Source organism: Acartia tonsa, chromosome 4, assembly GCF_053477335.1.
Source record: "Acartia tonsa isolate MP-2025a chromosome 4, ASM5347733v1, whole genome shotgun sequence".
Lineage (NCBI taxonomy): Eukaryota > Metazoa > Arthropoda > Copepoda > Calanoida > Acartiidae > Acartia > Acartia tonsa.
Genome location: NC_137263.1, coordinates 34,762,278 through 34,775,911, shown reverse-complemented (window position 1 = coordinate 34,775,911; position 13,634 = coordinate 34,762,278). Strand labels below are relative to the sequence as shown.

Genomic DNA, 13,634 nt, shown 5'->3' with positions numbered 1-13,634 from the left:
ATTGATTACACAAATTTAAACTCATGAATTTGCCGCTAAAATAAACCAATCACATGTCTCCTTGACAAATTACCAGCGGATATAGAGAATGTGGATATTGTAAGAGATTCTCGCATACCATCTTGAAATGTTTCTCCCAGCTGACTAACGATACCCACTCCCCCCCCCCCCTTATGACTACCCTATCCCCTGACCATGAAGGATCGTATTGATCAATATCTAAGGACTAAATTATTAATCTAAATTGACGTCAAAAATTACCCTGTTGCAATATCCTCGTATTCTTTATCAATTATTATTGGATGTGTTTTAACTACCGTCCAAACATTTCCACCATTGATTTGAATCTAAAAAAAAGGCAAATTTGGTAATCATTAAACGGGATTTTGAATCAATTCTTATTTTGTCCGAAGAAATATTTTTTTAACATAGTTAGTTTTCTCTATAACATGGCTGAATATATTCTTGTTGACTTGATATATTTTCCAAAAGTTAAAATCACGCAACCTTGATTCTATCCTGTTATGAGGAAAAATGGTTATTTTGATTGTCAGTGTAATAATAATCTAGCTAACCACTGCACTGTACCGTTTGAGTTATTCAATTCAGGGAAACTTTATATTGGTGCCAGGCATATTATATCTATCTATCTTTTCATATTAAAAGATGACTTTTTTTGTGGCGTATTTTGGCGTAAAACTTGTTTTGTGCTGTAACTTAAGGGAAGTGGGTAACAAGGGGAGGGGGGGAGACAAGGAAGTGGGTTGTTGGATAATTTTTACTAAGCATTGTTGTTTTAATTCTAGTCACTTGTAATTGAGTAGCCAGGAACAGACCCATCGATATTTATAATACTAGCGGCTTCGCCCCTAGCCTCTAGGGGGCTTTGCCCCAAGAGGTAATTAATTTTTTTTTTAAAATTAAGTACTACTGGTGCTGCCAGTAGTTTTATGTGAACAAACCACAACATAAACGAAAAATGGGGGGGTTGGGGGTGTCCAACCACCAAAGAAAATAGCTTAAAACCACCACATGACCAATAGGTATATACCCTAAAGAGTAGAATCCGACCGGTTCAGTGGTTACCGAGATCTTAAGGGACGGACAGACAGACATCAAGCTTCTTTGTATTATAGATGTAATAGCTCTGCAACTTAACTTCAGAATATTTTATAACATTTATTACTAATGTATGTATAAACAATATGATATGATTAGAGAAATTACAATAATATAAAAATTTTATGTACATAACATATGTTTAGTTTAACTAGTTGACCGTAATTAACAATTTTAAAAAATCAATATTTAGTATAAAATACGCGTATTACATAGGCATAATAATAATATACAAAGATTTTAAGATACTTTACATAAATTTTATGTAACAAATTTTGAAACATTAATAGACTAAAAAATTTCTATTTTTCTTATTTTTTTTAAAACTCACGAAACCTCAAAATTAAACTTAGCTTTTAAAAAACAATCTTTATGTTTGAAAATACTAGATTTTATTGGTATGTAGCCGTATAAGAAATTTAAATGTTTGATTTTAAAAATGAAATACCCAACCTCTGAAAATCGAGGTATTTAATTTCACTCAGCTATAATTATAAAATTTTACACCTTTTAATTTTTTCATTTAAATTGATTTTGTCATATAGATTTTTATGTTTTTAATTATACCAAAATTAAATCCTAAAAATATTTACATAGCCTACAAGTTAGGGTTTTCTAAGCCTTATATGATTTTAAGGACTATGTAAGGCTTAGGTACCCCTACTCCTAGGCTAGCATAATAAATTTTAATAGGATTTTGCAAATTGTTTTGAAAGTTGGTTGTTGATGTGTCCAATTTTATTTAGAAAAAGTCTAAATCTCATAATTTCTAAACTTCTTTCTGATGTCGTCTTCGCTCCACTTGTTGACAATAATCAAGGTTGGATGGGTGGAGTCTTGACGCAACAGCTTCTTTTCTGATGACGTCATTAGAGAGTTTTCCCGCTCCAGGGTGGGAGATTTACCTGGGGGCTTATTCTCCTACAAAAAAAAATATTATCATAACAATAAAAATATTAACAAATAAAAAAAACTTGGAACATACACCAGACTTTCATGTACTGTACAATTGTACATAGAGTGAAACTTTTAGCTGGCTAAAATAATGATCCCCCCATCCAATCCCTTTACCACATACTCTCCCCTCCTACTGGATGAACTCCCACCTCTCCCCTCCTGCGATGAATAGAGAGGATGAACGAAATGAACTCCAAGTGATTTCAATGTTAGCAACCTAAATAATCCTGTCTTAATATCCACGTGTATTCTGCATCCATTAATGCAAGTATATATATATTTATAGTCTGTAATGCTACCTGTCCTTCTGGAAGCATCCTCTCCTGTTTAGGGACGGCCCAGTGAAGAGTGGCGGACATACCCGCCTTCATACTCTCCCATTGTTTGAAAGGAACATTGAGCCCAGAGTTGCGCCACTTGTCATACAGTGACCGCTTTGCCTGGTCCAGTAAGGTTTCCTTGGCTTCCTATAATGCATTTTATAAATAATATTAGTTGGAACCAACAACTAAATTGATTTAAAGACATATTTTGTAATTTCAGCTGATAGCAAAAAAATAGCGGAAATCGATAAATATTTTTTAGAATTAATTCAGTTGTTGGTTACACTTCTGCCTGATACGATATGAAGGTAATCTCAGTGAGTTATCGATGCTGTAAGTATTGGTGCAAAAAATGGGGACACATTTTAAATTGTTTTGGCGTGTGACGTCATACCCCCAACTCTTTTCTAGGGGGTTTCTTTCCACCTTCCCTTTTCTTTCCCTTCACTTGTGACGTAAATAATCAGCCCCGTCAAATCAATTTGAAATTTTTCCCCATTTTTTGCACCAATACTTACAGCATCGAGTTATCTAATAATTAACAATGAAATTTAAATATTAAAATTATTAGCAAAAAAACAACTATAAAAACTATCTCAGTTGATATCTCATTTATGTAACGTTAACCTAAATGTTGGTTCAATGTGGTTGCACCCTGTATGGGTTTTCGCTTTGAGGGAAAATACTGACATATAAAGTTTACCTGGATTTCCTGAAATTCTTCAGTATTTCCCTCCTTGTCAGGATGGTGTAACCGAGCCTGGAAAAAAACATATTTTTTTTTAGAAATAAAATCTTTTGGATAATTTACATTTCAAAGTTGACAAGAATAGATTTAAAACTTGCTTCGTGAATCCTAAATATTTCAACAAATAATCAATTGTTTTTATAACTTTCCGTAGAACAAAACCAACCTTAGCTCTGTATTCAGCCATTATCTGTTCATCACTGGAGCTAGGGTCACAGCCAAGGGTTTCATAGTAATCTCTAAATAGATAGATAAATTAATAGATAGATTGATAGAAAGAAAGTTAGAGGATAGATAGGTAGACACAAAGACAGACAGACAGTCAGAGAGAGAGAGATCTTTGGATAGTGTTGGATCTTTTTTTGTTCATTTTTAGAGCTATATAGAGCAACTAGCGGGCAAAGCCCCTATCCTCTAGGGGCTTTGCCCCAAGAGATGATAAATAAAAGTTAAGGTGGTTTTTTTTTTTTTTTTTTTTTTTTGGGGGGGGGGGTTGGGGTGTCCCACCCCCCTGGAAAATAGCTTAAAACCATCACAGGACCAGTAGGTATAATCCCTGAAAAGTAGAGCCCAATCGGTTCAGCGGTTACTGAGATCTTAAGCTTTCAGACGGACAGACAGACGGACAGACGGATAGACAGACGGACAGACAGACATCGTTCTACTTTGTATTATAGATAGCAAGGGATTTATATAATAATTTCTCAAGTCCCCCAACCCTCCTATTCCTAACCTTTATAGATATAACCCCTCTTAGAAGCCAGGGGGGCGAAGCTGCAAGAATAGAAAAATTTTGAATATGCTGTGCTAAAAATTACCTGGAATTTTGCTCAGCTGATACATTATTAAGAAAAGCATCCATTTTTACTATTTGCGTTTTCCTGAAAATTATAGGAAAAAATGGATTTAATTACATATATGTATATAAAATAATAGTAAACTTTCTTGTTGCTAAATTTTAAATTGTTTTTACAAGTTCTACCGTTTCTAAAACTTTTAAAATTCATGGTCTACCTAAAATTGGTATTATCTAATCACTCATCTAACATTTTATTTTTCAATCCCCTCATTCCCTGTAATACTATGCGATCAGGTATTTCCTTTTACCCATTTTTAAAATTTTATATTTAATTATCAAAAAATGAGTAAAAATTCTTAATTTAAAAAAACTTTCCTTTTTTACCTTAAAATATGAATATGAATAAAATCATAGGTACTCAGCCATACTGAAAAATCATGTATAGTATTGTATTATAGACCTTTTTTCAAGATCATTAAAATTGAAATCATAAGATTAATACAAGTTTTGTTTACCCTGGCCTTCGCCCCCTCGGGGCTAATATATTTGGTTTTGATCTTATAGTTTTTCTTTTAAATATCATCATTTTGCGGAACGCTGTCCATAATACACTGCGATAAATAACTATTATATTACTTTAGAATACAATGAAAGTACATCTTATAGTTAAAGATTAAGAATTTGAAAAATCTTTCACAATTTTGTATTTAACTTCTATATTAACTTTTATTCACATACATATTTTAAGTTGATAATACATGAAAATTTATAACTAAAACTGATTATAGTTCACCAAAATAAGATCTAATACTGCCAATACTTATGTGTCCGTAGATACTGTGTGTGTGTGTGATGATCAACAGGTTGTCCAGAGGCTGTTCCCATCCTTATGGCATCCTCTACACACACACACACTCACACACACTTAAACACACACATACAAATACACAAACACACATCTACACACTAACAAATACTTCTTATAAAGGATTACCCACACTTCGCTGAAATATTGTTATTTGGAAAAAAAAGTTTAAGAATAATAGTGAAATGTCAGTTTATTTAAAAATTTTCTAAGTAGAAGAAAACAAGGATGACAACATCCATATATAGGATGGAAAAAATAATAATGGATGGACAAATCAACAAAGTGATCTAAAGAATAGATGTTCAGTGGCCATAAAGATATATAAGGAAAGACGAAAATGATAAAACAAAAATCGCACTACCCACTAAGCTATAAAAATTGGAAAGAATTGTAATGAATATAAAAGATTTGAAATCTGCATAAAATTTTAAGGAATTTTTATAAAATTCGTTTTTTGTATAATTCTTTATCTATAAGCGCAAATACAAATTAAGTTAAATAATGTTGACATCTGTGATTGGTGGATTGAAAACTATCTGCGCCCTGATTGGAGAAGCTTAAGTGACGTACATCATTCAACCAATTAGAGCGCAGGTAGTTTCCAATCCACCTATCCTATTGGTCAAAATTTATTAACTTAAATTGGATTTGCGCTTTTTAATAATGAATTATATAAAAAACGAATTTTATAAAAAATCCTTAAAATTTTTATGCAGATTTCAAATCTATTATATTCATTACAATTCTTTCCAATTTTTATAGCTTAGTGGGTAGTGCGATTTTTGTTTTATGATTTTCGTCTTTCTTTATATTTTTATGGCCACTGAACATCTATTCTATAGATCACTTTGTTGATTTGTCCATCCATGATTATACCCACAGACCAAAAAACCAAGTAAAGGAGGGGTTTTTAATGCAACCATCTCGTAATCAATGAGTAAATGGCACTTAGAATTCGAATTTCTACCTGAAATTTTGCATTAGTAATCCATGGTAGGTCTATTTTCCCAAAATCGAACAAAAAGTTGGAAAGGTATCGGCTAAACTTTTCCTATTCGAATTCTAAGTGCCATTTACTCATTGATTACGAGATGGTTGCATTAACCCCCCCCCCCCCCCCCCCTATATACTTTTTGCTAGTTGGGACAGGGAATCTTCGCAAAATTATTATCAGACGTCTATTTTCCCAATATTGTTATGGAATGACGATGGACAGACAAAGTGAAATTTAGAGTATCTTTTTATAAGGAACAATAATGTCCATAAGAGACGGAACAATAACAAACTAACAATAGTTTGATGAAAATACAAAAGGAATTGTAAATCAAATATAATTTCATTATACTAATTTTGCCTTTGGTAGTTCACTTACGGTCATGTGGTCGAAGGGTCGGTCCATCAACCCTAGCCTAACTTGGCCAATATGGAGATGTTTTATTCAATGTTCAATAAAATTAACCCATGTGTTTTACTAGCGAGGTGTTAATATATGTACTGAATGGTCAGGATATTATTCTTATTTCTTGGATAGGAGAACAAAAGTGGAGAAAAAAGTTAGAGATGTGGAGCCATTGTATCACAACTGGCAAAATCTTATTAAATTTCCGAGGCTAGCTTCGGAGTTAAGGTTTCCTTACCTTTATCCTTATAATAAAGTAACAATACGTTTGTATGTCTGTAACAAAGGATCTCGCTAACCGCTGAACCGGTATGGTTCTCATATTTTGGGGAAGGGTACCACCACCCTCGCAAGAGAAAATTGGGTTATTGAATACAACTCCCCCCTCCTCCATTACCCCCTGGAGGCCTTTAGGGGCGTAGCCGCTAGTATAGATATAAAGTAATATATGCAAGACTTAGGAAACCCTAACTTCTGGCTAGCCTAAGAAACTTTATAGAATTTGACTTAATGATAAGTTTAAAGTTTTAAGTATTGTGGTAATCAAAATTATCCTTAATTGCCTGTCCTTCCATCTGTTTGACTTAAGCAATAAATGGTTCGATAGTTTTCTACTTTTTAGTGAAAATTCCTTGAAAATATAAAATAGCTTTCTGAATATTAGAAAAGTGTGATTTTATGACGAAAAAATCGTCCACTTAAATTTTAGAAATCTTTGAAAACTTCGGCCATAAGTAATAATTTTCTCTGGCTCCGCATCCCTGGAAAGGAAAAAATAAAAGCTTTTCTTTCATGCAATATTTACATCATTCGTCATAGTGTCACATTATCAATATAATAGTGGATGCGCCCCTAGTTTTTTGGGGAATCGTCCTGCGAAGTGTAATTTTTTTTTACAGTGCAGTGGGATAGAATTTATTCCCTTTTCATTAGTAAAATATAGCGGATTATCATGCTTTGAGGACACATATCAAAGGACGAATAATAAATTATCAGACAAAGTTTAACTCAATTTAAAGGTTGTTTTTATCATAGAATTGAAACAATTCTTTCATACATATATCACTGAAATATAACCACTGCTGCTACGACATACTACTGCACAGGCCCTAACTATAGAAAAGTTTCTCTTTGCATTAAATATACCATTAACACTTAATACGTGGATATTCATTATTATAATGGGATAGGAAGTAAACAGAAGTCTCAATAATTTAGTTTAACTAGAATCAAACAGCCCCTGAAGACATTTAAACCAGGGATAAGGGATGGGAAACGTAAGAAAATATTATTCCAGGCCTATTTTCCAACTAGGCCTAAAAAACTAGTTTCGGGATGACGCAGTAGTTAGATTTGAAAACTATGAACAATGATGAAATAGCTATTATATGAATGCAAAGAAAAAAAGTATAGAATAGAATTCAGGTAGTTGATTCAACAAAATATAATAAAAAATTTTCAAAGAACCAATTTGTTAGTGGCTTTAAGTAGAATCCCGTTAAGATGGTCATTATTTCGCCACCCCCCCCCCCCCATTTAAAAAAAAGTTTTTTTTGAGATGGTTAAATCTGATTTATTTTCAAACATTTTAAGGAGGGATCTACTTCACCCCAAAATTTGTATTTAGAAATGAACACCGCTTTAGCCCCCCAGCTTTAATAAATAAATTAAGTAGATTTGAATAAGTACATGGGTAACATTCTATCAACAAATTGTTCCATAGCATACATATAAATTAAGAATTTTTAAAAAAATTAATTTTACGTTAAATATTAACAGAAAAGTTCAATTAAGTGTGCATTAATTTTTACCAAAATTAATGAAAAAATTTTTTTAACAAAACAATTCCACATGAAATGTAACTTTTAAATTGTCTAAAGACAATGAGTTTTTCACATTGTTCTAAAGTATAAAATGTTGAATCCTACTCAGTCTTCAAAAAACGATCTCTCAATTTATGTTTTGCTATATGGACATTTATTAATGTGTAGGTTTAATAAAAAGTTGATGTGATTGAACGTCATATATATTGTTGTCCTTCTGATAGCAGAAACTTTCCATTGTTGTCTTTCTAATAGCAGAAATTTATGTTTGCTTGAATTAATTTAGCCAATAATGAACTGGGGGACGCGTTTGTTATTAATAATTGGTTAATGCTAAAAGCAAGTTTCAGGTTATTGGATATTGGCCTACAGCCAATGAGGAACTGGCGAAAATGAGTTGATTTTATAGGCAAAAAAGAAAAGTTGCCCCATCACTTTTAAAAGGAGGCTGAGACCTAATTTTCGGCCAGGTTTCCCATCCCTTATCCCTGATTTAAACTCTAAGAAACCTTTGCTTTTAAAATATTTTTAACTGTTTTGTTATTGAAAACAAGACTTTTCCACAATTAGGGCCAATCTTTGTGAGTCTTTTTACATGACAACATCATATTAACTGTTAAGCTTCGCTTTTAAATTGATCCTTGTTTTAATTCTAAAAGTATGTATTTAAAACATCTGGTTTTTAAAAGCGTAGTAAATGCGTAGTAATGCGTCCATAACAACAAATTCGAATATCATTAATAAAAGGATAAAAAAGTTGACTTTTTTTAGACTTGATATTTCATCGGCTGTTATTTAAGACAGACGACTGAATTATTGTAATATTCACTGAAACAATAAGCATCTAGTATAACTATACAACTCATATGGTCCGTAGGTCTGTCGATCAGGCTTAGGGAACACAGAAATTCCTCAGGAAAATATTTAATTTCTTGGCTACTCTTTGGTCTGAGTAGTCTTCTCACATAAATTTGATTTTCCACTTCATTACTGAAATACTAATTAAAGGTATGTGCATGTGATTAAGTCTAAAGATAAAAAACCTGAAATAAACATAAACAAAGTCAAGCCTCCATAATCCAAGCAAAAGAATACAAATCATACAAGATTTTAGAGAATATAATAAAAGATAATTTTAAGTTTGAGATATTTTAAGTAGCCTTCGAGTATTTCAATTCTAGTCAACTAATATTTAGTGTATTTAGTGAAATAACATTTTTGATGAAGCACTGTAAAGTTTGAAACCGGTACAAAAAGTAAATCAGAGAGAGAGGGGACAATGAGCTGTTTATTACAATAGTCCCCAAAGTTTTATAATAACGTTTTCTTATTCGTTGGCTTAAAAACGTTGGGGACCTTATTGAATTTTGATTGGATTGTTCATTAAGTTTAGTGTCCAAATGTTTCAGCCACTAATTTTAATCTGCAGAAGGGGTAATTTTGTGTATCGTCACAAGTAATGTACATCAATTTATCTGCCAGTGTTTTATCCCTTTAGATCCAACAAATAATAATATTTCCTAAATTCTAGAAATAAAATAAGCAAAATGTCTGTCGGTATGTCTGTTCGTAAATCCCGCTAACTGTTTACTGATTAGTTTCTTTTACGTGAAATCATGCTAAAAATTTAAATGCCTGGATGAGATGTATAATATGGCAGTTGTTGTTTGATTGTATATTTTAAAAAATCTTTAAATGCCCTGATGAGGAAAGATGCCTTCTTTCGAAAATTTGGAAATAAATATTGAAATTAAGTAGAGTTTTTTACTGGGGTTAGTAGTAGTTAAGACATGTATTTTTCTCATATTATGTCTTTTAATGTTTGTTTATAGCAGGGCAGCCCCGCATACTTCCTGGACAGGTTTTAATCAGTATTTTAAACAATGCCCCTTTTCAAAAGGGCGAATAAATAAAAAACAAAAACAAAACAAAAAATATATTGGCAATGATAAAACACAATTTATCACGATAATGTAATAACCAACCAAACTGGTCAAAAGTAAAATAAATACTGATGTTATAATACAGATCTTAGGGCAATTTAAAGATAGGAGTAGAGAAGTCGTATAATGAAATCTGAGGCTTCACACAAAACCGCAAAAATTCCCTTTGGAATGAATAATAATTATTTGAAATATCTTGATTTTCAAGAGATGTTTATTTAGTTGATTTTGCAATATGTTAGTACAATTTTTTAATTTGCATCTATTGTCATTATAACCCCTTCAACATTGGATTAAAAAATGTTTCTGTCATCTAAATTGAAAGGGCAAGGACGTCCAAGGGGATAATCTCCCTAACATAAATTTTTTTTTCAAAATATATATGATTTTACCAATTCTACCCCCCCCCCCTCCCCTCCCTAAAATTGTTACCCCAAACTTTAAATAAACAGGAATATATACATCCATGAGGACCAAAATATTAAGGATGGACAAATAGGGACAGTGAGTTGTAGACTTTAGAGCAGATATTAAGTTGTAATAAAAAGAAAGAGAGAGATAAGAGGTTGATAATTAAGCAAACAATAAAACCATTATATCTAAATATATATGTCATGTGTTGCATGATATATAGATTAAGTGACCAATTCAGTACAATTAATGCACATTTGTAATGTACACACAAAAAAGAAGTCGTCCATCTAAATTAGGTGCTGACAAAATCATGTTTACCTCAACACGTTTCTTACGAAAGGAGCACATACAGACTGACAAATTGGAATGATAAAGTAGCTACTCTTTTTAATACTCGTTCATAATTGTATTTGCCATACTGGGCTAAAACTCATACAAAACATTAGCAAAAATGTGACAGCACCTTCCTCTTACGTAGCCTTCTAATTAGTCTGTAGATATGTTCTTGCATAATAACTGCACATAAAACACCAAAAAGCAGATTTTTTTTTTATTTTGGAGAAAAAGTTCAATATGAAATAATTTGTTTAACCTGAAACCTAAATATTGTGTAATATCAAAAGAATTATAAAATAATATTATTTCTGTGTTTCTTTTGGGCATAACTCCTAAACTGTTGCATATTTTGTAAATTTAATTTTTTTCTTGAGGCAAATTACAGTGGTTTATAGGCTGAAATTACGCGAAGTCTAAAACAGTTTGAGAATAATAAAATGAAAACAAGAATAATTATCATCAAAAGAAACCCAATTGTTAATATCGTGAGTATGGCAACAAATATATATATTTATGCATTCTTTTACTTACACTTATTAATATTTTTTTCCATTTTGTCAACAAAAAAAATTCGTTTACTACATTTTTAGTGAAAATAATTGGTATACCCAGTGGTCCTAATATATGCATATTTCAAGAACATGTTTTAGCTCTATTAGATAACTCTCATTTTCCTCAACATGATAATAAAGTCAAGAATTTGAATTGGAACTAAATTCCTGCATAAGGAAAGATCCTCTGGTAAATTAAGAATTTATGTACAAAAAGATATCTATCAATGCTATCGTCCTAGTTATTAGAAATTAGTTTGAAGAAGCAGACATTTCACAAATATAAAATCAATGCAAGATAAGAAATCAAGTTTTAAAAAACACAACCAGAGCTAGAGGCAGTTTTGGAACAAATTCTAATTTTTAATGGGGCGATTACCCCCCCCCCCCCCATTTAAAATTTACCCCTACTCTGGGGGTGCCGTAGGCACCCCCAACTATTTAGGAGGGGGTATTTACCCCCCCAAAATTTTGGGGGGGTAAATACCCCCCCCAAAATAGAAAATCTCTAACAAAAAAAATTTTTGCGCGCTTCGCGCGCATTTTTAATACTAAATTTTTGATAAAATTTAAATTACCCCCCCCAAAAATTTTATCCCGGGGGTAAATTTTGGGGGGGGTAAACAAATTTTACCCCTGCCAACAGATTTCAGGGGGGGGTAATTACCCCCCCCCAAGCAAATTTTACCCCCGGGGTAAAAATTTTGGGGGGGGTAAAAAAAATTTACGGCGAGCTTCGCGCGCCATTTTACCCCCCACAAAACTGAATTACCCCCCCCTTAAAAAAATTTTACCCCCCCCAAAATAAAAAGCTTGGACGCCCCTGATAGGAGTTTCTATAATTAACCAGGATGACAAAATCACTAGGTATGAACAAATATAAAGAATAAAAAATATTGCATAATTCAAAAACACTTTTTTATATCGGAAAAATAGTTTTCATAAATTATACCTTAAAAAGTTGTTTTGTGAAAGTAGTGATCTTTAAAATCAAGAACAAATCAATAATTAGAAAATATTGTAATTTTAAAAATTGGAAATTTTTTGAATATTGATATTTGCCAAATTCTATGATTGCAAAAATTCAAAGTAAAAAACTTGTCTTTTAAATCTTTTCCAATTATGTAGTTTAAGGAGTGAAGCTTTCCTACAATTAACTTATTAAAACTAATAACTAAACTGAAAAAATATGGATGGCTTGAGTACAGTAAACAATATGTTTTACAGCTATGAATTACATTAAACGTTTAGAAATTTACATAGGACCAACTCCTTTAAAATTTATTAGGCTAGTCCAGGAGTAAGGGTTTCCTAAGGCTTATATATTTCTCACATCTATGTAAGGCTAAAGGAACTCTACTTCCTAGGGTAGACTCGGAAACTTCATAGGATTTGGCCCATTAACTTCCCAAAATTTTGTGATTTAATCCAGTGGTGGAGGGGACATTAGGCTGTTAATTACACTAGTCCCCAAGGTTTCGAGATAGTGATTTCTTATTCGTTGTCTTAACAACTTTGGGGGCTTTTATAGAATTTTTATTGGTTGGTTCATGAAGTAAAGTGTCTAAATGTTTCAAACATTAATTGTAATCTACAGAAGGGCTAATTTTGTGAGTCATTATTGGGAATGTTCATCAATCTATTAACTATTGTCTTTTTCCTTAGATCCTTGGTTTTATTCATTATTATCAAAATTAAAAAATGTTCAGGTGAATCTAGGTAACATATTTATTGTCGTCTTCTATGATCATACTATGAAGATTATGAGAGAGGGAGTGTACTGTAAAAATGGATATATGTAAATTATTACTTGGATCTTACACCAGATTTCCACGTTCTCTAATAAAGTGAAACACGTAGTGGGCTTAAATAACGATTCCCCCCCCCCCCATTTCCCCCAATTCCCCTCTACTACTTGTGAACGAACTGACCAATAAATGAGTTCACTGTCATAATATCCACGTAAATTCGTTTATAAGAGAGGGATGGTAAATTGGATTTGAATTATACCAAACCCCAATATTTTATAAATACATTTCGTTATTTGTTGGCTTAAAAAAACCTGGACTTTTGTTAAATTTGATTGAATTTGTTTGAAAAATCCAACAGTACCCGAACTTTTCAAAATTAAATTTGATCTACAACAGGGGCAATTTTATTACCTTATTTAAACTTAAAGTTCAACAGTTGAGTATAGTTTTTTTTTGCTTTAACTCTTATATCATATTTTGACTACAATGTTTATGGCTTTTTTAACCAGGCTGAATCACTAAAGAATTACGTCAAAAAAAAAAGATTAAAATAGTTATTTCTTTCATCGTATTATAAACGGCTTTCCGCGGATATAGAATGTA

The 13,634-nt window shown here is 32.0% G+C and overlaps 1 protein-coding gene across 1 annotated transcript; it reads right to left on the bottom strand.

Annotated features, from left to right (window-relative positions):
* Positions 1-1,165: 1,165 nt before the first annotated feature.
* On the bottom strand, positions 1,166-4,028 carry LOC145316939 (J domain-containing protein-like). The gene is made up of 5 exons (XM_080157786.1): positions 3,966-4,028; positions 3,314-3,386; positions 3,103-3,159; positions 2,376-2,543; positions 1,166-2,040 (listed from the first exon to the last, which is right to left on the bottom strand). Exons 1-5 carry the CDS (start codon positions 4,007-4,009, stop codon positions 1,873-1,875), a joined length of 510 nt encoding a protein of 169 aa, XP_080013912.1. The 5' UTR covers positions 4,010-4,028; the 3' UTR covers positions 1,166-1,872.
* Between the last annotated feature and the right edge of the window lie 9,606 nt (positions 4,029-13,634).